Source organism: Zophobas morio, unplaced genomic scaffold, assembly GCF_036711695.1.
Source record: "Zophobas morio isolate AGI-343-1 ecotype UQ-CSIRO unplaced genomic scaffold, CSIRO_AGI_Zmor_V1 ptg000040l, whole genome shotgun sequence".
Lineage (NCBI taxonomy): Eukaryota > Metazoa > Arthropoda > Insecta > Coleoptera > Tenebrionidae > Zophobas > Zophobas morio.
The window spans coordinates 3,523,222-3,547,124 of record NW_026972145.1 but is presented as its reverse complement, the minus strand read 5'-3'; the positions used below and the strand labels follow the sequence as shown (position 1 = coordinate 3,547,124).

Sequence of the window (23,903 nt, the reverse complement as noted above, 5' to 3'; positions counted from 1 at the left end):
TGTGTTTTTTTAATAAGCATTATATGTGCACGCTACTATACAAATGACATTGTTGCTGCACAAGTGTGTACACTCCGAGCAGTGAAAAGTCAACCCAAAACACGACAAATATCACCCAATTTAGCCGGAAATTCGTAAAACAACGACTATTAAACAATCAAACAGTCGAATTGTGTAAATAAATGCTCAAATTTTGAAAATAGCGTGATTTAAAAAAGTCGGTTGGCACCCCTTGCTGTCACTCTTCTCATCATTGTTTACAAACACCATGTCAAATCTGTGCATAATTTGCCTAAACCTTGACGAAAACACCAAAATCCTGAGCGAGCTCGACGAAACCGACGTCCGTATTATCATAAAACTGCAGCGATGCGTCCCCGAAGTGGTAAATTGTCGCCCCGAAAATGTGAGGTTATGTTGACTTTTTTTGTAGGAGTGGAAAATCGATTCGCAGATTTGCTTCCCGTGCCTGCAGCAACTGGACACCGTGTGTGCTTTCCGCGATATGTGCATTCAGTCGTACTTGGCCCGCAAACACGAAGACTCCAAGCCCCCCAACCCTGACCCTTGGGACTACTCAGACCCGTGCTGCCGCAGCGACAGCGACGACGACAAGTCGGGGGCGCCCGATCAGCACTACGTCTGCTACCACTGCGAGGCCAAATTCAAGTCAAAAAGTGTCCTTGAAGCGCACATTCAGAACGAACACACGAAGAAAAAGCACAAAGTGAGCCCCACGTGCGACCAGTGTGGGAAAGCGCTATCGTCGGAGAGCGCCCTCAAAAGACACAAGGTGATTTGCGGGAAACGACAAGCTAAAGTGCAGGAGAGCAAGCCCTATAACATTTGTGACGTCTGTGGGGCTTCGTTCAGTAACAAGTATTTGTTGAAGCGCCACATGAAGAACGTGCACTGCACGGAGAAGAAGTTTCAGTGCGAGTTGTGCGAGCGCAAGTTCGCGTCGCACGTGTATTTGAACGCCCACAAGCGCTACCATTCCGGGGAGAGGAAGCACATTTGTTCGTTCTGCGGAAAGGGGTACATCACGGCGAGTGATTTGTACCACCACGAGAAAATACACGCTAATAAGCGCGCCTATAAGTGCCAAATTTGCTCAAAAGCGTTCAATACGTCTTCAGATTTACATAAACATAAGATTTGTGTTCACCAGGACCGGTCTCAGTGGAAGTATGAGTGTAGTTTTTGTCAGAGGAGGTTTCCGCTGAAGACGAACCTGGACACTCATACTAAGACCCACACGGGCGAGAGGAACTTCTTGTGCCATTTATGTGATAGGAAATGTATTAATAAGTCGGTGTTAAAAAGACACATCGAGAGCCACTCAATCGCAAAAACTTTCAAGTGCAATTTGTGCCTCCAAGGCTACAAGTACCAGAAAAGCTTGGACATTCACATGGTGAAAGTGCACGGGATCGGGGAGGCCAAGGTTCCAGAAAGAGTGAAAAAGTACTTTTGTAGCATTTGTCCTAAGAGCTACTTTGCGAACAATAAGTTACAAAAGCACATTAGGTCACACACTGGAGAAAGACCATTCGGGTGTCCCGCTTGTGATAAGTGTTTTATTGATAAGTCATACATTAAACAGCACTTGAAGACTGCCCATAATGTGTTTTAAAACAACTAGGTTAATAAAATTATCAAACCTAGAGTTAGTTTATTCTTGAGATTACTCAGTCCAGCGATGGGCGCACATTGGGTTTGTGCACACGTAATATAACCTCATTTCTTCCTCAGCGCGACGGGTCTGGGCTTGGAAGAAGACCGCCTCTCTGAAAATTAAAAAAATAATAGAAAAGGTTACAACGGAGCACGAATTTACCTGTGGTTGCACTCAGGGCAATGATGGTCTTCCGTACGGGGAAGAGTAGGATCTGAGATGACGTCAGCGACGATGTGGGTCAGTTCACTGTAAGTACACATTACGTAAATTATGTTCAAATAGGTAGGCTTTATTTGCATTTCTAAATATTAAATTAGACATATCTGCTGTGTACCGAATTATGTAAAAAAAAAATAGAGGCCCGCCCACCCACCCTCTATTTTCTTGGAAGGATTGTGATCTGCCAAAATCAGTCTTATTCTAGCAAGAACTAACCCCCCCCACCCACCCTCTTCTCATTCTAACGACTAATTATTTTCATCTGTCGAGTGAGAGTTGAAACTAATTGAATCTGGGATGTGAAAAAGTCAAAAAATAGCGCTAATCGTAACTTTTTTTGTTAAATTATTTGGTATAAAATTTATTTCATACACTTGACCTGACGTATTCTAACTTCTCTATTGTCTCAAATAAACAAATTTTAAACATTTTTGTGAAAATACCACAAAATACACTCTTAAAACAATTGTATTTTGTAAAACAAAAATTAATAAAAATTTCCTTCATCTACAAATTTTTATACCGAGATATTTTGCCAGACCTGTAAAAATTGCTACATTTCAATTGGTGACTTTGGAAAGACTTCTGGATATTGAAATATACAAGAAAATGTATTTAACTGATTTTCCAAAATAGTTGAAAAATATGTCAAAACTGCCAAAATCAGTCTTATCTTATCAAATGCTAGCCCCGCCCACCCACCCTCTATTTTCTTGTAGGATATGTCATCTGCCAAAATCGATTTTATCTTGGCAAATATTAGCCCCACCCACCCACCCCCACTCTCATTCTAACGACTAATTTTATTTCTGTTCAGTATAAGATCATTCCATCCATTCAGAGCGGATAAAACCAATCACCGAAATGGAGACAGGGTGGGTGGGCGGGGCTAATTTTGTTCTTCTGTCAAGTAGGAGGGACAACTAATAGAATCTAGGATCTGAATAAAGTAAAAAAAACGCTAATCGTGACATTTTTTGTGAACGAATATGTCAAAAATCCAAAAATCAGTCTTATCTTGTCAAATACTAGCCCCGCCCACCCACCCTCTATTTTCTTATAAGATATGTCATCTGCTAAAATTTGTCTTATCTTAGAAAATATTAGCCTTACTCACCCACCCCCTGTCCTCATTATAACGGCTAATTTGATTTCTGTTCAATATAAGATAATTCCATCCATTCAGAGCGGATAAAACCAATCACCGAAATAGAGGAAGGGTGGGTGGGTGGGGCTAATTATGTTCTTTTGTCAAGTGGGAGTGGCAATTAATAGAATCCAGGATGTGGAAAAAAGTAAAAAAAAGCGCTAATCGTGACTTTTTTGTGAACAAATATGTTGAAAATCCAAAAATCAGTCTTATCTTATCAAATACTAGCCCCGCCCACCCACCCTCTTTTCATTCTAACGACTAGTTATGTTCTTCTGTCGAGTGAGAGTTGAAACTAATAGATTCTGGGATGTGAAAAAGTCAAAAAATAGCGCTAATCGTAACTTTTTTTGTTAAATTATTTGCTATAAAATTTACTTCATACACCTGACCTGACCTATTCTAACTTCTCTATTGTCTCAAATAAACAAATTTTAAACATTTTTGTGAAAATACCACAAAATAAAGCCACAAAATACACTCTTAAAACAATTGTATTTTGTAAAACAAAAATTAATAAAAATTTCCTTCGTCTACAAAATTTTTATACCGAGATATTTTGACAGAACTGTAAAAATTGCTACATTTCAATTGGTGATTTTGGAAAAACTTCTGGATATTGAAATATACAAGAAAATGTATTCAACTAATTTTCGAAAATAGTTAAAAAATATGTCAAAACTGCCAAAATCAGTCTTATCTTATCAAATGCTAGCCCCGCCCACCCGCCCTCTATTTTCTTGCAGCATATGTCATCTACCACAATCTGTCTTATCTTGGCAAATATTAGCCCCAACCACCCACCCACCCCCTCTTCTCATTCTAACGACTAATTTTATTTCTGTTCAGTATAAGATCATTCCATTGAGAGCGCATAAAACCAATCACCGAAATAGAGGCCGGGTGGGTGGGCGGGGCTAATTATGTTCTTCTGTCGAGTGGGAGTGGATACTAATAGAATCTAGGATGTGGAAAAAGTAAAAAAAAACATTGATCCTAACTTTTTTTGGTCGAATGTGTCAAAAGTGCCAAAATCAGTCTATTTTAGCAATTATTAGCCCCGCCCGCCCACCCCCTTTTCTCGTTCTAACGACTAATTGTATTTCTGTTTAGTATAAGATCATTCCATCTATTCAGGGCGGATAAAAGCAATCACCGAAATGGAGACAGGGTGGGTAGGCGGGGCTAATTTTGTTCGTCTGTCAAGTAGGAGGGACAAATAATAAAATCTAGGATGTAAAAACAGTAAAAAAAACGCTAATCGTGACTTTTTTTTTAGTCGAATATGTCAAAAATCCCAAAATCAGTCTTATCTTGTCAAATACTAGCCCCGCCCACCCACCCTCTATTTTCTTGTAGGATTGTCATCTGCCAAAATCTGTCTTATCTTGCCAAATATTAGCCCCACCCAACCACCCCAACTTCTCATTTTACGACTAATTTTATTTCTGTTCAGTATAATATCATTCCATCCATACAGAGCGGATAAAACCAATCACCGAAATGGAGACAGGGTGGGTGGGCGGGGCTAATTTTGTTCTTCTGTCAAGTAGGAGGGGCAAATAATAGAATCTAGGATGTAAAAACAGTAAAAAAAGCGCTAATAGTGACATTGTTTTGTGAACGAATATGTAAAAAATCCCAAAATCAGTCTTATTTTGTCAAATACTAGCCCCGCCCACCCACCCTCTTCTCATTCTAACGACTAATTATGTTCTTATGTCGAGTGAGACTTGAAACTAATAGAATCTGGGATGTGAAAAAGTCAAAAAATGGCGCTAATCGTAACTTTTTTTTGTAAAATTATTTGCTATAAAATGTATTTCATACACCTGACCTGACTTGACCTGACCTATTCTAACTTCTCTATTGTCTCAAATAAACAAATTTTAAACATTTCTGTGAAAATACCTATAAAAGCCACAAAGTACACTCTTAAAACAATTGTATTTTGTAAAACAAAATTTAATAAAAATTTCCTTCATCTACAAATTTTTATACCGAGATGTTTTGACAGAACTGTAAAAATTGCTACATTCAATTCGTGATTTTGGAAAAACTTCTGGATATCTAAATCTACAAGAAAATGTATTCAACTAATTTTCGAAAATAGTTGAAAAATATGTCAAAACTGCCAAAATCAGTTTTATCTTATCAAATGCTACCCCGCCCACCCACCCTCTATTATCTTGTAGGATTGTCATCTGCCAAAATCTGTCTTATCTTAGCAATTAGCCCCACCCACCCACCCCCACTTCTCATTCTAACGACTAATTTTATTTCTGTTCAGTATAATATCATTCCATCCATTCAGAGCGGATAAAACCAATCACCGAAATGGAGACAGCGTGAGTGGGCGGGGCTAATTTGGTTCTTCTGTCAATTAGGAGGGGCAACTAATATAATCTAGGATGTAAAAACAGTAAAAAAAGCGCTAATCGTGACTTTTTTTTGGTCGAATATGTCAAAAATCCCAAAATCAGTCTTATCTTGTCAAATACTAGCCCCGCCCACCCACCCCCTATTTTCTTGTAGGATATGTCATCTGCCAAAATCTGTCTTATCTTAGTAAATATTAGCCCCGCCCACCCACCCTCTCTTCTCTCATTTTAACGACTAATTTTATTTCTGTTCAGTATAAGATCATTCCATCTATTCAGAGCGGATAAAACTAATCACCGAAATGGAGGCCGGGTGGGTGGGCGGGGCTAATTATGTTCTTCTGTCGATCGAGAGTGGAAACTAATAGAATCTAGAATGTGAAAAAGTAAAAAAAGCGCCAATCCCAACTTTTTTTTAGTCGAATATGTCAAAAGTGCCAAAATCAGTCGTATCTTCGTAAATATTAGCCCCTCCCACCCACCCCCTCGTCTCATTCTAACGACTAATTTTATTTCTGTTTATAAGATCACTACTTTCATTCAAATTGGATAAAATCAGCCATTGAAAAGGAGACAGGGTGGGTGGGCGGGGCTAATTTTTGTTATATTATTAGTTATAAAATTTATTACTTATTTTATGCACCCGACCTGACTTGACCTAACGTGATCTGACCTGTTATGACTTTTTTATTGTCTCAAATAAACTAATTTTAAACATTTCTGTGAATATATGAAAACCACAAAGTACACTCTTACAACTATTGTTTTTTGTAAAACAAAAATTATTAATAATTTCCCTTTTTATTATTACAAAAATTTTATACCGAGCGATTTTGACGGAACTGTGAAAATTGCAATATGTATTTCAATTGGCGATTTTGGAAAAACGGTAGAAATTTCCAAAGGAACGACGCCGAAAACGACTTTTGGATGTCGAAATGTACAAAAAAATGTTTTCGGAAATGGTTAAAAAATGGTCGAAAATGCCAAAGTCGTCAAAATCAGTTTTATCTTATCAAATATAGCCCCGCCCACCCACCCCTCTTCTTATTCTAATGACTAATTATATTTCTGTTTTTTTTTATGTTTGGATTTTACGATTTTTTTGTTGTTTCGATTTCTTCGCATCTCGGATTTTTGATTTTTAAAAATTTTTTTGAATCTTCAATTTTCAGAATTCTCAATTTTACAGGTTTTCGATTTTTCAAAATTTCAATTTCTCGAGTTTTTAAATTTGCGATTTTTTCGAGTTTTCGATTTCTCAGTTTTGGGATGCTTGAATTTGTGAATTCTTCAAGTGAAAAACTGAAACTTGAGAAATCAAAATACCCCAAAATCGAAAAGTTTCAAATTAAAAAACTGAAAAATTTTAAATTAAAAAAAATGTTAAAATAAACAAAATCGATCAATTGAGAAACTGAACAATGGAAAGATCCAAACCGAAATCTCGAAAATCAAGAATTTGAAAAATCTAAAACCGAGAAATCGAAAAATCGGGAAATCGAAACAACAAAAAATGAAAAATTCAACTTCTAAAATCAAGGTATCAAAGAATTGAAGAACCGAAAAATTGAAAAATCGTAATTTCGATGGTTTGGTCGATTTTTCGATGTTTCAATTTCAAATATACCCCCGCCCGCCCACCCACCCCTCTTTTTATTCTAACGACTAATTTTATTCTGTTCAGTATAAGATCATTCATTTCATCAATCACTAAAATAGAGACGGGTGGGTGGGCGGGGCTAATTATGTTGCTATGTTTCAATTGGCGATTTTGGAAAAACAATAGAAATCTTGGAAGAAACGAAGTCGAAAATGACTTCTGAATATCGAAATCTACAAGAAAATGTCTTTCGCTAATTTTCGAAAATGGTTAAAAAAATGGTCGAAAAGGTCAAAACTGCCAAATCAGTACTATTTTATCAAATACTAGCCCTGCCCACCCCCACCTCCTCTTCTCATTCTAACGATTAATTTTATTTCTGTTCAGTATAGGATTTTTCATTTCATTTAATTGGAAAAAGTGGGCAGGGTGGGTGGGCGGGGCTAATTATGTTCTTCTGCCGAGTGGGAGTGGCAACTAATAACAGAATCTCGGATGTGAAAAAACGTAAAAACAAAGCGCCAATCCTAACTTTTCTATTGTCTCAAATAAATAAATTTTAAACATTTCTGTGAAAATATCTATGAAAACTACAAAGTACATTCTTGAAATAATTGTATTTTGCGAAACAAAAAGTGACAACAATTTCCTTTTTATCTATAAAAATTTTATACCGAGCGATTTTGAAATAACGGTAGAAATTTTTGAAGAAACGAAGCCGAAAATGACTTCTGGTTGAAAAATGGTCGAAAATATCGAAAGTGCCAAAATCCGTCTTATCTTATAAAATGCCAAGATTTTTAGAAAAAAAATCAAAACCGTACGACGTATTTTGAATTAATATATGGTATATTTTGATTTTAATTAAGACATTATTATTTAAATAAATTGTACTATTGACAAATATTTAATATGACGGGGGCTTTCAAAATACGTTACTTTCTCACTGTGAGGATTCTCAAGCGATTCTATTATGTTTAACACAAGAGGAAAAAACAGAACGCAATGGTGCTTTTTTTACGATATTTATGTCACATTTTTTTGGTTGATTGTACTATTTTTAGGGGCTTAGAACATGAGAAAAGCTGCAGTTCGTAGTATAATACATCTACACTACATTAATATAATTTTTTCATAAAAAAGGAAAAAAATTATCTTGTGATTTTATAGTATTAACAATTGTAACCAACGATTTCTCAGCAAACGTGAAACTTTTCAAAATTCTTTGTGACGGTCCTCTCCGAAATTCTATTTCTCGTCTCTTTTTATCGCCATTATCTTATGAATTTCAATGATGAAATAATAGATTCAGATTTTGTCAAAGAAAATATATGTAATTGAAAAAAAAGATACTGATTAAACCAGAAAACTTAACAAGGAAAAAATATAGAACAATATTTTCACCAGCTGTCAGTTCGTCCTTGAAATTTTTCAAAATATAATCAAAAATTTCAATTTATCTCAAGATCGCGTTGGGTTGATTTGTTAATCAATTTTTAACAATATCAAAATTATTCAAAATGCATGACAAGATGGCGCTAGTTACCCAATGAATGTTCAGATTTTAGTTGGTCATGCTAAACTTTCTAAATCCTGTGGTATGGCAACACAGTTATCAACGTGCTAATAATTTCTGACCACATCTGATCCAAAAGTACTTACTCAATTTCGTGCATAATTTTATTGACGTAGATGCACTTGGAGTCCGCGTGCTGTTTGTAGTCGCAGTTGCGACACGCATACAACAGGATCTTGTTTTCCTTGTCCTCCTTGGGGTACAACATGTTGTTGCTACGACAAAAACATGTTGAGGTTATGTTGTGCGAGGCGAATTTTTCACTCACCACTCCTGGCAAAACCTTATACCCACGAACCCCGGGCCTTCGCTGTGAGAATCGTACCTCGACATTTTCTTTTCGTTGCAGTTTCGCCCTAAACCCTGAAGTTAATCCTGGGAGATTGTTGTGAACGAACGCGAACAAAACAAATGGCGTCCTAAGTTGACACTTGACGTTGACGTTTTTGACGTTTCTAGCACGCTGCCAACTTTACGAAATCGGCGATTCAAATTCGCCAGACGTTGTGTAACCGTCCATCGAGGTTATGCGCACTTTCCTATCAGAAATAAATTCGCTCGTCACTTCTGCATCAATTAAACACGTGATGACCGAAAAACAGGTCATATCGAGAATTAGTCATTGCGGCGGTGCCACTTCGCACCTGTCATCAGTGTCAAGGTTATCTCTCGCGCCGCCCCTTTCCGTAATCAGGCAGTCACCCCGTCGAGGTGCCGATCTCTCCATCACCCCGTCATTAATTAATCTTGGGCGTAGCGCGTTTCCAGTCGTTAATTCCGCCTGTTGTTTTCCAGTCCGTTAGAAAGAGAGCTCGTGCGCGTGCGCCGTGGCGCTCGTATCCGCGTTGTTGCCACATGTGCGCCGCGCAGCGCTCGCCGCCGCCCCCGGCCGGCCCGTCTGCGGCGGCAGCCGGCAACGCCGCGCGCCTTTCACGTACGCTGCCGCCGAAGCGCGCAACCTTCTGCGCACCACACAAGCTGTGGGCACGCGGCCTCCATCCCCACCCCCGGCCACGGCACGCCAGATAACTTCTTTCTTCCCCCAGTTTCGGTCACGTCGGCGAGCTCGCGTCCCCAGCCCCCACGGTCGCCCCCAGGAGCGCCACCGCCGCGCCGCCGCCGCCGCCGCCGTCCAGGCAACGGTCGAATCACGCGCACTCCCATTGGTCGATACAGCCCCGCACGTGATGTGGCTCTAGTGCAGTGCGTCCTGCGACACCAGTGCGAGGCCGACGACAGCCAGCAGCTGCCCCCAGGGGTGCCCGTCCAGGTGAGTGCGGGGGCGGCGGCCGGGGCGCCGCCGCCGGCCGGGGCATTGTCCGGGCCGCCGCGTGACGTGAGCATGTGCGTCGCTGCCATTGGCTGGCGCCCCCCCCCGCGCGGCGCCTCCGTCCAGGAGCGGCGGCGGCGGCGGCGAGGGCTTCCATGGCCTGCCTGATCCCGTGCAGACACGTTGCGCGGCGTTGCCACGTCCGGCGCGCCTCGCCCCGGCGCCGCCCCGTCCTCGCTCGAATTTCGCCGGGGAGCGGGCCGCCGCCGCCGGCCGGCCGCCCGCGCCGCCACGAGAGCGTGCGAGCGCGGCGGCGGCGACGGCGGCGCGAGAACGGGGCGCGCGGGGGCGGCGTGGCAACGCCGCAGCGCCGCATGCCACGTGGAGCAGCGAGCTCTTGATTTTGAGGGGCGTATTGGTCTAGGTCAGCCTAGGCTACAGGCGTGCGTCGTGCGTGCAACACGCATACCAAAACAAGTGACGGTGCGCGACGACGACGCCCGAACGGGCACGAGGGAGCGCTTTTTTCGAGGGAGATCGGGTTGGCGTTGGGACGGAGATAGGACGTGGGATAAACAAGTCGTTGGCATGACGACGGTATTTTAATGTGTCAGCTGTCACTCGATGGAAATATTTACTTTGTGTGTGTGGTTTTTTTTATCGCGACGAGCCGGCAACGCCGGAGGAAATGACGTTTGAGCCGAGCGAAAACACAATGGAGACGACGGAGAAAATTTTCACGCTTGTTGACAAAGAGGGGCTATAAATTTGCAACGTGTGCGACGGAGACATAAATAATTCATGCGCGACCTACATCTGGCTTTTTCGGTGGGGCGCAACCACAAAGGAGCGCAGTTCACGTGCGAACATGTCCGGATTCGATGACACTTGCATTCAAAGTTATCAGAGAGCCGATATTCTACATATTTTAAATAAGAAAATTCATTAACGTATAGTCGAGGGCACAGAGGGCGCTGTTGCGCAGACCGACAAAATAGTGTCAGGGTGCTACTAGATGTCACTTTTTAAACTTGTTAAATAAAGTCACAAGGTACTTTAACAAGTGACCCGGAATGGAATGCAGTACACAAGGATAATGAATAGTAAATTCTTTAACGTATATTTGCGACCAAATTCTAAACTGTCAAAAAAAAGAGACATTTTTTACTTCTCAAGCATAAGTTAATAAAGTATCGTAATCGAGTCAATCGGACGACTAGCTGCTTTCATGTTTTCTCGACGCTTCTTGACCTCTACAGTACGAAGAAATACTGGACCGATTGTTGTCAAATTCTGTACGTATGTTAGGAATAGCATGTAGAAGGTAAAACGCTAACCAAAATTTGTCTGCTTATTCCCACCAACAATGGAATTACGTCATCTACAAGTTTTACAATAGTAGAGATTAATTAAATTTTATAAAGTAACGTACTTCTCCATGTATGGTTTATGAACATCCAGGTTTTTGGAAAAAAATTATGTAACATTGTCCAATTTAACTTTGAAATTGCAAAATCGAATGCTTTGGAATCTTGCAAACGTTTTAAGGTTATCAGAATCAGGGCGAATCGTTAATGAAAATTGATCCGTTCATGCCATCCCTCTCCAGGAATTGATGACGTTATCTTACAATTTTATATGTACAATGTTAATACATACATACAAAAAACATACTCTTGAATTTGTAGTTTATGAATCTATGTTGGATTTATTAGCCTAGACGTCGATATTTTGAAAAAAAATCAAAGTTATGACAGATATAACAATTTTCGATATTTGAGTATTGAGATTTTTTTAATTTTTCGAAGTCTCAGTTTTTGGATTTTTCAATTTATGGATTCGTCAATTGAAAAACTGAAACGTCGACAAATTGAGACATCAAAAGATCGAGAAGTAGAAAATTCGAAATAGCCTAAATTCGAAAAATCGAAAAGTTTCAAATTGAAAAATTGATTAATTCGAAATTTAAAAAAAAAGAAAAACGCTGAAATCTCGATAAATCGAGGCTTAGAAAAATTAAAAAACTGAAATTTCGAAAAAATGACAATTAAAAAATTTTAGAAATCAAAAAATTTCGGATTTTGATTTTTCGGTTTTTAAAATGTTTGATTTTCCGTTTTTTTTTTAATTTTCGAGTTTTTGGTTTCTTGATTTTTCAATTTTTCGATGGTCCAGTTTTGGGATTTCTCGGTTTATGGGTTCTTTAATTGAAAAACTGAAAAGTCGGGAAATCGAACTGTTGAGAAGCCGAAAAATTATGGAGTCGAATTAACCCAAATTCGAAGTTTCACGACAATTAAAAAAATTGAACAATTGAGAAATTTAAAATAAAAAAATTCAAGAAATTGAATAATCGAAAGACCGAAACACCGAAATCTCGATAATCGAGAACTTGAAAAATCAATCAACTTTGTTTTTCAATTTCTACATTTTTCTCAATTTTTCGATCCTTCAATCGTTTAAATTTTCAATTTTTCAAAATTTTAAATTTTTGAAATTTCAATTTTTCGACTTCACATCTCGGCTTTTAATTTTCAAAAATTTTGTGACTTCAATTTTTTGATTTCTCGATTTTTCAATTCTTCATTTCGAATTTTTAGATTTGAGATTTTTTGATGTTCCGGTTACTCAATTTTTTGGCTTCTCGGATTTTGATTTTTCAATTTTTCAATTGTTTGATTTTAAAATTTTTAGATTTTTCATTTTTTCAATTTTTAGAGTTTTCGATTTCTCAGTTTTGGGATTCTTCAATTTATGAATTCTACTGAAAAAATGAAACATCGAGAAATCGAAATGTCGAGAAGTCGAGAAATCAAAAATCGGTGAATCGAAATAGCCCAAAATCAAAGTTTGAGATATAAAAAAAATAAAAAATTGAGAAATTTGAAACAAGAATCGGAAAATCGCTGTTTCGATTTCTCGATTTTTTCATTTCTGTTTGGAATTTTTTTAAATTTTTGATTGAGTTTTTCGATTTCTCAATTTTTCGGCATTTTAATTTTTAAAATTTTTTAATTTTAGATTTTTCGGATTTTTGATGTTTCGATTTCTTGACATCTCGATTTTTCGATTCGATTAAAAAGATTTTTGACTTCGATTTTTAAATTTGAATTTCTCAATTTTTCAACATTTCAAGTTTGCGAATTTTTTTATTTATCGATTTTGCAATTGTTCGATTTTAAATTTTTTCAGTTTTTCAACTTTTGAAATTTTAAATTTTTCGAATTTTCGATTTCTCGATTTGTCAATTTTCGATATTTCAATGTATGAATCTTTTAATTAATAAACTGAAACATCGAAAAATCGAAAAATTCAGAAATCAAAATAGCCCAAAATCGAAAAGTCCAAATTGAAAAATTGAAAAGTTTTAAATAAGACAAAATAAAAAATTGAGAAATTTGAAATAAAAAAAAATCGATAAATTGAGAAACTGAACAATCGAAAGATCGAAACAACCGAAATCTCGAAAATCAAGAATTTGAAAAATCGAAAAACTGAAAAATCTAAAACCGAGAAGTCGAAAAATCAAGAAATCGAAACAAAAAATGAAAAATTCAAAATCTAAAAGTTGGAAAATCAAATTTTCGATTTCTCTGTTTTTCATTTTCGTTTCTATTTCTTCACATCTCGAGTTTTTGATTTTTCAAAATTTCAATTTTTCGAGTTTTTAAATTTGCCATTTTTCAGTTCGATTTTAAATTAAAAGTTTTCGATTTTTCAGTTTTTCAATTTTTAGAATTTTCAGTTTTTCGAGTTTTCGAATTCTCAGTTTTGGTATTCTTCAATTTGTGAATACTTCAAGTGAAAAACTGAAACATCGAGAAATCGAAATGTCGAGAAGTCGAAAAACTGATACTTGAGAAATCAAAATACCCCAAAATCGAAAAGTTTCAAATTAAAAAATTGAAAAATTTAGAATTGAAAAAATAAAGAATTAAGAAATTTAAAATAAATAAAATCGATCAATTGAGAAACTGAACAATGGAAAGATCCAAACAATCGAAATCTCGAAGTTAAAAAATCGGGAAATCGAATAAAAAACGAAAAATTCAAAATATAAAAATTCCAAAATTGAATAGAAATATTGATGAATTGAAAAATCGAGGTATCAAAGAATTGAAGAACCGATAAATTGAAAAATCGTAATTTCGATGGTTTTGTCGATTTTTCGATGTTTCGATATCCTAATTTTTGGACATTTCTGTATTGAATTTTTTAATTTCTTGATCAAGTTTTTCGCTTCTTCAATTTTCCGATTTCTAAAATTTTAGATTTTTCATTTTTTTTTTAAATTTCGATTTCTCGATTTTTTAGTTTTTCGATTTTACGATTTTTTGATTTTTAGAATTCTCAATTTTACAAGTTCTCGATTTCTAGATTTTTCAAAATTTTTGATTTGTTAATTTTTCGATTTTTCAGTTTTTCAAGTTTTGGATTTCTCAGTTTTGGGATTTTTCAATTTATGAATTTTTAAATTGAATAATTGAAACATCGAGAAATCGACGTGGAGAAGTCGAAAAATCAAAAGTTGAGTAGGTAATGGAAAAGTTTCAAATTAAAAAATTGAAAAACCGAAAAATTGAGATACGCAATAATTGAAAATTTTAAATTTTTGATTTTTGAGTTTTTCGATATTTAATTTTTTCGATTTCTCAGTTTTGCATCATTTCAATTTTGGATTTTTCGAGTTTTGAATTTTTAGATTTTTCGATTTTTTGATATTTCGATTACTCGACTTTTCGGATTTTGATTTTTGGTTTTTAAAATATTTGATTTTTCGATGTCTCAATTTTTCGTTGTTTCAGTTTTGGGATTTTTCGATTTATAGATTCTTTAAGTGAAAACTGAAACATCGAGAAATCGAAAAATTAAGAAATCGAATTCGCCCAAAATCGAAAAGTTTCATGAAAATTGGAAAAAATTTAAATCAGAAAAATTGAGTAATTGAGAAATTTAAAATTAAAAAAAATCGAGAAATTGAATAATCGAAAGATCGAAACGATAATCGAGAATTCGAAAAAGCAATCAACTTTGTTTTTCAATTTCTTCATTTTTCAGTTTTTCGATTTTCCAATTTTATTTTTAAATTTTTGATTTTTGTAATTTTGAATTCTCAATTTTTCCATCCTTCAATCGTTTAATTTTTCAATTTTTTGAAGATTTTTCGATTTCTCGTCTTTTCGATTTTCTTTATTTTTCAATTTTTCAAAATTTTAAATTTTCGAAATTTCAATTTTTCGGCCTCAGGATGTTTCCATATCTTGCAGCTCGGCTTTCAATTTTAAAAAATTTTGTGACTTCAATTTTTCGATTTCTCGGTTTTGTCGATTTTTCTATGTTTCGATTTCCCGATTTTTCCATTTCTATTTGGAAATTTTTTAAATTCTTGATTGAGTTTTTCGATTTCTCAATTTTTCGGCATTTAATTTTTTTTAATTTTTAAATTTTAGATTTTTCGAATTTTTGATGTTTCGATTCCTTGACATCTCGATTTTTCGAATTTAAAAAGATTTTTGACTTCGATTTTTAAATTTGAATTTCCCAATTTTTCGACATTTCAAGTTTGCGATTTTTTTTTATTTATCGCTTTTGCAATTGTCTGATTTTAAATTTTTTCAGTTTTTCAACTTTTGAAATTTTAAATTTTTCGAATTTTCGATTTCTCGATTTTTCGATATTTCAATGTATGAATTTTTCAATTAATAAACTGAAACATCGAAAAATAGCCCAAAATCGAAAAGTCCAAATTGAAAAATTGGAAAGTTTTAAACAAAACAAAATAAAAAATTGAGAAATTAAAAATAAAAAAAAGTCGATAAATTGAGAAACTGAACAAACGAGAGATCGAAACAACCGAAATCTCGAAAATCAAGAATTTGAAAACTCAAAAATACTGAAAAATTGAAAAACCGTAATTTCGATTTCTCGATTTTGTCGATTTTTTGATGTTTCGATTTCCTAATTTTTCGACATTTCTGTTTTGAAATTTTTAATTTATTGATTAAGTTTTTCGCTTTTTCAATTTTCCGATTTCTAAAAATTTAGCTTTTTCATTTTTTTTTAATTTCGATTTTTTGATTTTTAAAAATTGACATTTTTGATTTTTAGAATTCTCAATTTTACAATTTTTCGATTTCTCGGTTTTTCAAAATTTCGAGTTTTGGATTTCTCAGTTTTGGGATTTTTCAATTTATGGATTCGTCAATTGAAAAACTGAAACGTCGAGAAATTGAGACATCAAAACATCGAGAAGTAGAAAAATCGAAATAGCCCAAATTCGAAAAATCGAAAAGTTTCAAATTGAAAAATTGATTAATTCGAAATTTAAAAAAATGAGAAAAACGCCAAAGTGTCAATAAATCGAGAATTAGAAAAATAAAAAAACTGAAAATTCGAAAAAATGACAATTAAAAAAATTGAAAAATCAAAAAATTGAAAAATGTATTTATTTTTCGAAATTTTAAACTATTGATTTTTCAATTTCTTGATATTTAAATGTTTCCATTTTTAAATATTTTTTGACTTCGGTTTTTAGATTTCTGATTTTTCGACTTTTTTTATATTTTTACAAATTTTTCAGTTTTGGATTTTTCGAAATTTTAAATTTTAGATTTTACGAGTTTTTTGGTATTTCGATTGCCCGATTTTTCGGATTTTGATTTTTCGGTTTTTAAAATCAGTATTTGATTTTTAGGTGTCTCAATTTTGCGTTTTTTTTATTTTCGAGTTTTATGGTTTCTTGATTTTTCAATTTTTCGATGGTTCAGTTCTGGAATTTTTCGGTTTATGGATTTTTTAATTGAAAAACCAAAAGTCGAGAAATCGAACTGTTGAAAAGTCGAAAAATTATGGGATCAAATTAGCCCAAATTCGAAGTTTCATGAAAATTTAAAATAAATCGAGAAATTGAATAATCACAAGATCGAAACACCAAAATCACGATAATCGAGGATTCGAAAAATCAATCAACTTTGTTTTTCAATTTCTTCATTTTTCAGTTTTTCGATTTTCCGATTTTATTTTGAAACTTTAGATTTTTGTAATTTTGAATTCTCAATTTTTCGATCCTTCAATCGTTTAATTTTTCCATTTTTTTTTTAAGATTTTTCGATTTCTCGACTTTTCGATTTTTCTTTTTTTCGCTGGTTCTCTATTTTTCAAAATTTTAAATTTTGAAATTTCAATTTTTCGACTTCACGTCTCGACTTTCAATTTTCAAAAATTTTGTGACTTCAATTTTTTGATTTCTCGATTTTTCAATTCTTCAACATTTTGAGTTTTTAGATTTTAGATTTTTCGATGTTCCGAATACTCAAATTTTTGACTTTTCGGATTTTGTTTTTTCAGTTTAATTGTTTGATTTAAAAATTTTTCGATTTTTATTTTTTTCAATTTTTGAATTTTCGTTTTCTCAGTTTTGGGATTCTTCAATTTATGAATTCTTGTACTCAAAAAATGAAACATCGGTGAGTCGAAATAGCCCAAAATCAAGTTTCAAATAAAAAAAATTAAAAATTAAGAAATTTAAAAGAAAAAAAAATCGATAAATCAAGAATTTGAAAAATCGAAAATTTGAAAAATCTAAACCAAAAAGTCTAAAAATCGAGAAATGGAAATATCAAAGCACTGAAAAATCGGAAAATCGCTGTTTCGATTTCTCGGTTTTGTCGATTTTTCGATGTTTCGATTTCCCGATTTTTTCATTTCTGTGTTGAAATTTTTTAAATTCTTGATCGAGTTTTTCGATTTTTTAGTTTTTCGATTTTACGAATTTTTGTTTCTTGACATCTCGTTTTTTCGATTTCTCAATTTTTCGGCATTTGAATTTTTCTAATTTTTAAATTTTAGATTTTTTCCACTTTTCGGATTTTGAGTTTTCGGTTTTTCAGTAGTTCCACATTTCTCTATTTCTCGATTTAAAAAAAATTTTTGACTTCGATTTTTGAATTTAAATTTCTTCAACATTTCAAGTTTGAGATTTTTTTATTTTTCGATTTACCAATTGTTCGATTTTAAAATTTTTCGATTTTTCAGTTTTTTAATTTTTGAAATTTAAAATTTTTCGAATTTTCGATTTCCCGATTTGTCAATTTTTCGATGTTTGAATTTTGGGATTTTTCAATGTATGAATTTTTCAATTAATAAACTGAAACATCGAAAAGTCGAAAAATCGAAATAGCCCAAAATCGACAAGTTCAAATTGAAAAATTGAAAAGTTTTAAATAAAACAAAATAAAATAATGAGAAATTTAAAATAAAAAAAAAATCGATAAATTGAGAAACTGTCATCTCGAAAATCAAGAAGTCGAAAAATCAAGAAATCGAAACAACAAAAAATGAAAAATTCAAAATCTAAAAGTAGGAAAATCAAATTTTCGATTGCTCTATTTTTCATTTTTTTCAGTTTTTACGATTTTTTTGTTTCTATTTCTTCACATCTCGGGTTTTTGATTTTTAAAAATTTTTTGACTCTTCAATTTCTAGAATTCTCAATTTTCAAGTTTTCGCTTTTTCAAAATTTCAATTTCTCGAGTTTTTAAATTTTGCGATTTTCTTGAGTTTTCGATTTTTTAGTTCGATTTTGGATTAAAAGTTTTCGATTTTTCAGTTTTTCAATTTTTAGAATTTTCAGTTTTTCGAGTTTTCGATTTCTCAGTTTTGGGATTCTTCAATTTGTGAATTCTTCAAGTGAAAAACTGAAACATCGAGATATCGAAATGTCGAGAAGTCGAAAAACTGGAACTTGAGAAATCAAAATACCCCAAAATTGAAAAGTTTAAAATAAAAAAATTAACAAAATTTTAAATTAAAAAAAAAAAAGTTAAAATAAACAGAATCGATTAATTGAGAAACTGAACAATGGAAAGATCCAAACAACCGAAATCTCGAAAATCAAGAATTTGAAAAATCAAAAATACATACTGAAAAATCGAGAAATCGAACAACAAAAAATGAAAAATTCAAAATCTAAAAATTCGAAAATTGAATAGAAATATTGATGAATTGAAAAATCGAGGTATCAAAGAATTGGAGAACCGAAAAATTGAAAAATCGTAATTTCGATTTCCTAATTTTTCGACATTTCTGTTTTGAATTTTTATAATTTATTGATAAAATTTTTCGCTTTTTCAATTTTCCGATTTCTAAAATTTTAGCTTTTTCAATTTTTTTTTAATTTCGATTTCTCCGTTTTTCGATTTTACGATTTTTTGATGTTTCAATTTCTTGACATGCCGGTTTTTTGATTTTTAAAAATTGTTTGGATTTTTTGATTTTTAGAATTTGCAATTTTAAAATTTTCCATTTTTCGGTTTCTCAAAATTTCGATTTTGCGAATTTTTCAATTTTTTGAGTTTTTAAATTTTTGATTTTTTAATTTTTCGAGTTTTGGATTTCTCAGTTTTGGGATTTTTCAATTTGTGAATTCTTCAACTGAAAAATTGAAACATCGAGAAATCGAAACGTGGAGAACTCGAAAAATCGAAAATTGAGTAGGTAATGAAAAAGTTTCAAATTAAAAAATGAAAAAATTCGGGAAACCGGAATTTCAAAAAACAGGAAGTTTGAAAAATTGAAAAATCGAAAAACCGAAATCGAAAAATTGAGATAAGCAATAATTCAAAATTTTAAATTTTTGATTTTTCAGTTTTTCGACATTTAAATTTTTCGATTTTACAATTTTTTGATCTGTCGATTTCTTGTTTTCTCGATTTTTCAAGTTTTCGATTTCTCAATTTTGCAACATTTCAAATTTGGATTTTTCGAGTTTTTATTTAGATTTTAGATTTTTCGATATTTAAAAAAATTGATTTTTCGATGTGTCAATTTTCCTTTTTCTAAAATTTTCGAATTTTCGGTTTCTTGATTTTTGAATTTTTCGATGTTTCAGTTTTGGGATTTTTCGATTATTAAGAAATTGAATTCGCCCAAAATCGAAAAGTTTCATGAAAATTTGAAAAAATTCAAATCAGAAAAATTGAGTAATTGAGAAATTTATAATTAACAAAAGTCGAGGAATTAAAAAGATCGAAACACCGAAATTTTGAGAATTCGAAAAATCAATCAACTGAAAAATAGAAAAATCCAAAAATCCAAAACCATGCAAAATAGCGAAAAATGAAAATATCTAAAAAGTGAAAAATAAAAAAATCGAGATATCGGAAAATCAAAAATTTCCAAAATTGAAAAATTTCTCGGTTTTGTCGATTTTTCGATTTTCCAGGCTTTTCGTCGTTGAAAATTTCGATTTATCAATTTTTCGTCCTTTCTGGTTTGGGGTTTTTCAGTTTCTTCATTTTTCAGTTTTTCGATTTCTCGACTTTTCGGGTTTTCGATTTCTCAGTTTTGGGATTCTTCATTTTATGAATTCTTTCTTCAATTGATAAACTGAAACAACATCGAGAACTCGAAATGTCGAGAAGTCGAAAAATTGAAAATTGAGAAATCAAAACATTAAAAATCGAAAACTTTCAAATTAAATTTTAAATTAAAAAAAAAGAATTGAGAAATTTAAAATAAAAAATCGATAAATTGACAAATTGAACAATCGAAAGATCGAAACAACCGAAATCTCAAAAATTAAGAATTTGAAAAATCAAAAATACGGAAAAATGAAAAATAAAAGTTCGAAAATTAAATAGAAATATTGATGAACTAAAAAATCGACATATAATTAATAATAATCTTTCGACATTTTTGAATTTTTTTAATTTCTTGATTAAGTTTTTCAATTTTCCGATTTTTAAAAATTTTCGATTTCTCAAATTTTCAGTTTTCGGATATTTCTCTATTTTTAATTTTTTAGATTTTACGATTTTTTGACTCTTCAATTTTCCAAGTTTTCGATTTCTCGATTTTTCAAAATTTCAAAAAATACTGAAAAATCGAAACATTTAAAAATTCGAAAATCAAATAGAAATATCGATGAACTGAAAAATCGACATAGAAAAATTTGGAAAAGCGCTATTTCGATTGCCCCAATTTTTAAATTTCGCGCCGTCGCGCGGCACAAAATGCCGTCCGCTCCCCGCCAACTCCACCTTTGACAGATCACGTGCCCACACGTCACACACACGTGTTCGCGTCACTCAAACACTTCCACGTACATAAACCGCCCCTTTACCCCATGAGTACCTAACCCGTATTTCTGGTTCCAGTTCACCAAAATGAGTTTGAACACACTAATCGAAGCAGCAAAGTTTCTGGAAATGCAAGAACAGAAGGAGCAACAGCAGCGCGCCGCAGAGGCGGGAAGTTCGAAGTCGTCGCCTAGTCAAGGCCAGACCGTGCAAAAAACCTCGCACGTGCCCGCCGTCTTGATCACCTCCCCCGACATGGCCCCCAACTTACTCACGCTGGCGCAGGAGACCTTGAAGAAGCAGCCCCAAGCCGAGCAACAACAGGTACGGACCGTTTTGATTGGTACAGTTTGAAAAGCGCGCCGAATTTGTGTCACGCGATTGGCGACCAGCATCTCTGATGACCACTCTTTTCTTTATTTTATTTTTTATTGGTGAAGGTGGTGTCCAGCACCGTCCCCCAGCCCCGCCACCGCATCCTCCACAACAGCTTCGACATCATGAACCCCCTCGTGATCGACGAGTCCGGCGCCGAGGTCAAGCGGAAGCAGCCCCCCATGGTGTTCCGGGCCGGCACCAGGGAGGTCCACAACAAGCTGGAGAAGCACCGGCGGGCGCACCTCAAGGAGTGCTTCGACGTCCTGAAGAAGCAGCTGCCGCAGACCCAGGACGAGAAGAAGACGTCCAACTTGAGCATCCTCCATTCGGCCTTGAGGTGCATCCAGTCGCTGAAGCGGAAGGAGCGGGAGCTGGAGCACGAGATGGAGCGGCTCGCGAGGGACAAAATCGCCGCCCAGCAGAAGCTCGCCGTACTAAAGAAAGACATCCAAGCCCACTACGACAACGTGGACTTTTCGAAAATCCTGCCCGAGGTGGTGCCGGTGACGACCGCCTCGCAGACGATCACGAGCGACGAGATCAAGGTGGAGGCGGTGAGCGGCCAGAACGGGGACAGGATCCAGATCCCGCTGCTGCCGAACAAGACGCAGATCTCCATCGCGACGACGCAAGTGGGGACGATCAAGGAGGTGAGTTTGACGTTACGTCTGGGGGATTTTGTTTTCCGCCAACTGAAATGTGTTTTTTGAAGGTGACTCAGCCAGTTCAGACGACCGCGCTCTCGGTGCTGCCCGTGGGCTACTCGGTCCCCCAGGGGTTGGTTTTGCAGAAGTTGATCGTCCCGAAAGGGTTAACCGAACTGACGCCCCTGGTATCGACTCATTTTATTACTCAGCAGCAAATAAACGGCAAGGTGGTTCCGCTGGTGAACGCCCAGTACGTGGTGAAGCCGGTGGTGGTTGTGAGCAGACCCAGCTAGTGGCCTTGAAGGGATGAAACGGCCCCTCTTGTATGATAGAGCGTATGAGTGTTGGCGTGGATGTTCTACTAATATGTGATTTCTATATTATTTACGGTGATTTTTTAATTTTGTTTGGGTGGTGGGAGCGCCCGCGTTCGTTGTCAAACGAGTTTCTCACATTCCATATTGATTTTTGCCGTCGAGACTTGGATTGTTTTTAGCCCTAGGATCTAGTCATTTTATTGCGGTTTTACTCAATTTTTTGTGGGCGGCATTTTCGGAGGTGTTTTAGGTCTGAAAAGGTCGCACACACGCCAATCGGAACGCGCAGTCTCCGACCACCCACAGCAAGGGTCTGGCCCTGTTCTTAGATCTCTAGCCTTGATGTATTACTTTTATTTTATATTATGTACTGTACATTAACGAAAAACGTATATGTTCGAGGTTCTAGTGAGTGTATTGCGAATGAAATTTGTAAATAATTAGTTTTAAACTGTACAAAATAAGGTTAAGACGAAAATTGTATTCACTCTATTCTATGTTTAATACAGAGCAGGGTTGTGTCTCTGCGATAGGACAGTAAACGGTACTGTAGATGCAACAAAGGCAGAAGTCAGTCAAATAACAAAAACGCAAAAAAAAGTTGATGTAATAAATTATTTAAAACGAACCGGACTTTCATTGGCACGTGACACTTGTCAAAAATTGGGCGAGTGTAAACGATGCAAACCGACCGCTCAAAATTCGTGGGTGTAAATCCGCCTTCGTTCATGGTGAAGTTGGGTTTTCAACTTTTCAACCAATGAAATTGCGGTAGTGTGCAATGTTACCAACTTGAAGGAAAATCCCCTGACATTTTTCTAGTTGACACGTCACGATACTCAAAAACATGTTTTTTATTTCTTATAGAGAAATAAGGATTTTGCATTTAATTATTCAATTAAATTTTCCTTTTTGATGATTATAATTGATATGAAATTAGATCCATTTACAAATTTGCCATTTTAAATATGTTTTAAGTTTCTTGTTGTGAAAAGAAGTCTACACATATTAAAACAAAAAGGCAAAATGTCAGCCCGCCCACCCGCCCTATCTCAATTGTGATGATTTTTTTTATTCGCCGTGAACCAAGAGGGCGGAGCTTAACTGCAAAATACTTATTTCTTTACAAGAAATTAAAAACATGTTTTTGGACATGGGTTAAAGAATATTATGTATATCAAGAAAAAAAGCTAAAATATAAACGGAAACCCCGCCCACCCACCCGATCTCAGTTGTGATGATTTTTTTATTCTTAGAAACTTAAAATACGTTTAAATCGGAAATTAGTGTAAGGAAATATGGATTTTGCAATTAGGCTCCGCCTCTCGGCTTACGACGAATAAAAAAAAATCATTAGAATTGAGATAGGGCGGGTGGGTGGGGCTACATTTTGTTCGTAGAGAAATACAGATTTTGCAGTTAAGCTCCGCCCCCTTGGCTCACGACGAATAAAAAAATAGTCACAATTGAGATTGGGTGGGTGGGCGGGGCTTATATTTTTCCTTGTCTTCTTAAAATGTATAGTCATTTTTTCGCAACAAAAAACTTAAAACATGTTTAAACTGGTAACTTTGTATAGGGAAATATCGATTTTATAATTAAA

The 23,903-nt window shown here is 34.9% G+C and overlaps 3 protein-coding genes across 4 annotated transcripts; 2 read left to right on the top strand and 1 right to left on the bottom strand.

The window, feature by feature from the left end:
- Positions 1-159: 159 nt before the first annotated feature.
- Positions 160-1,636, top strand: LOC135140389 (oocyte zinc finger protein XlCOF6.1-like). The gene is made up of 2 exons (XM_064070904.1): positions 160-385; positions 434-1,636. The coding sequence occupies exons 1-2, from the start codon at positions 269-271 to the stop codon at positions 1,634-1,636; spliced, it is 1,320 nt and encodes a 439-aa protein (XP_063926974.1). The 5' UTR covers positions 160-268.
- On the bottom strand, positions 1,561-9,035 carry LOC135140391 (DNA-directed RNA polymerase II subunit RPB9). The gene is made up of 4 exons (XM_064070907.1): positions 8,879-9,035; positions 8,697-8,825; positions 1,841-1,927; positions 1,561-1,790 (listed from the first exon to the last, which is right to left on the bottom strand). The coding sequence occupies exons 1-4, from the start codon at positions 8,941-8,943 to the stop codon at positions 1,688-1,690; spliced, it is 384 nt and encodes a 127-aa protein (XP_063926977.1). The 5' UTR covers positions 8,944-9,035; the 3' UTR covers positions 1,561-1,687.
- Positions 9,036-9,247: 212 nt separating this feature from the next.
- LOC135140390 (max-binding protein MNT-like) lies at positions 9,248-22,928 on the top strand. 2 transcript variants are annotated; one of them, XM_064070905.1, is made up of 4 exons: positions 9,248-9,880; positions 21,037-21,282; positions 21,399-21,986; positions 22,049-22,928. In XM_064070905.1, exons 2-4 carry the CDS (start codon positions 21,046-21,048, stop codon positions 22,274-22,276), a joined length of 1,053 nt encoding a protein of 350 aa, XP_063926975.1. In that variant the 5' UTR covers positions 9,248-9,880; positions 21,037-21,045; the 3' UTR covers positions 22,277-22,928. The 2 variants fall into 2 exon arrangements, with proteins under 2 accessions (XP_063926975.1, XP_063926976.1); XM_064070906.1 differs by lacking the exon at positions 9,248-9,880 and adding an exon at positions 10,286-11,175.
- The last annotated feature ends 975 nt before the right edge of the window (positions 22,929-23,903 follow it).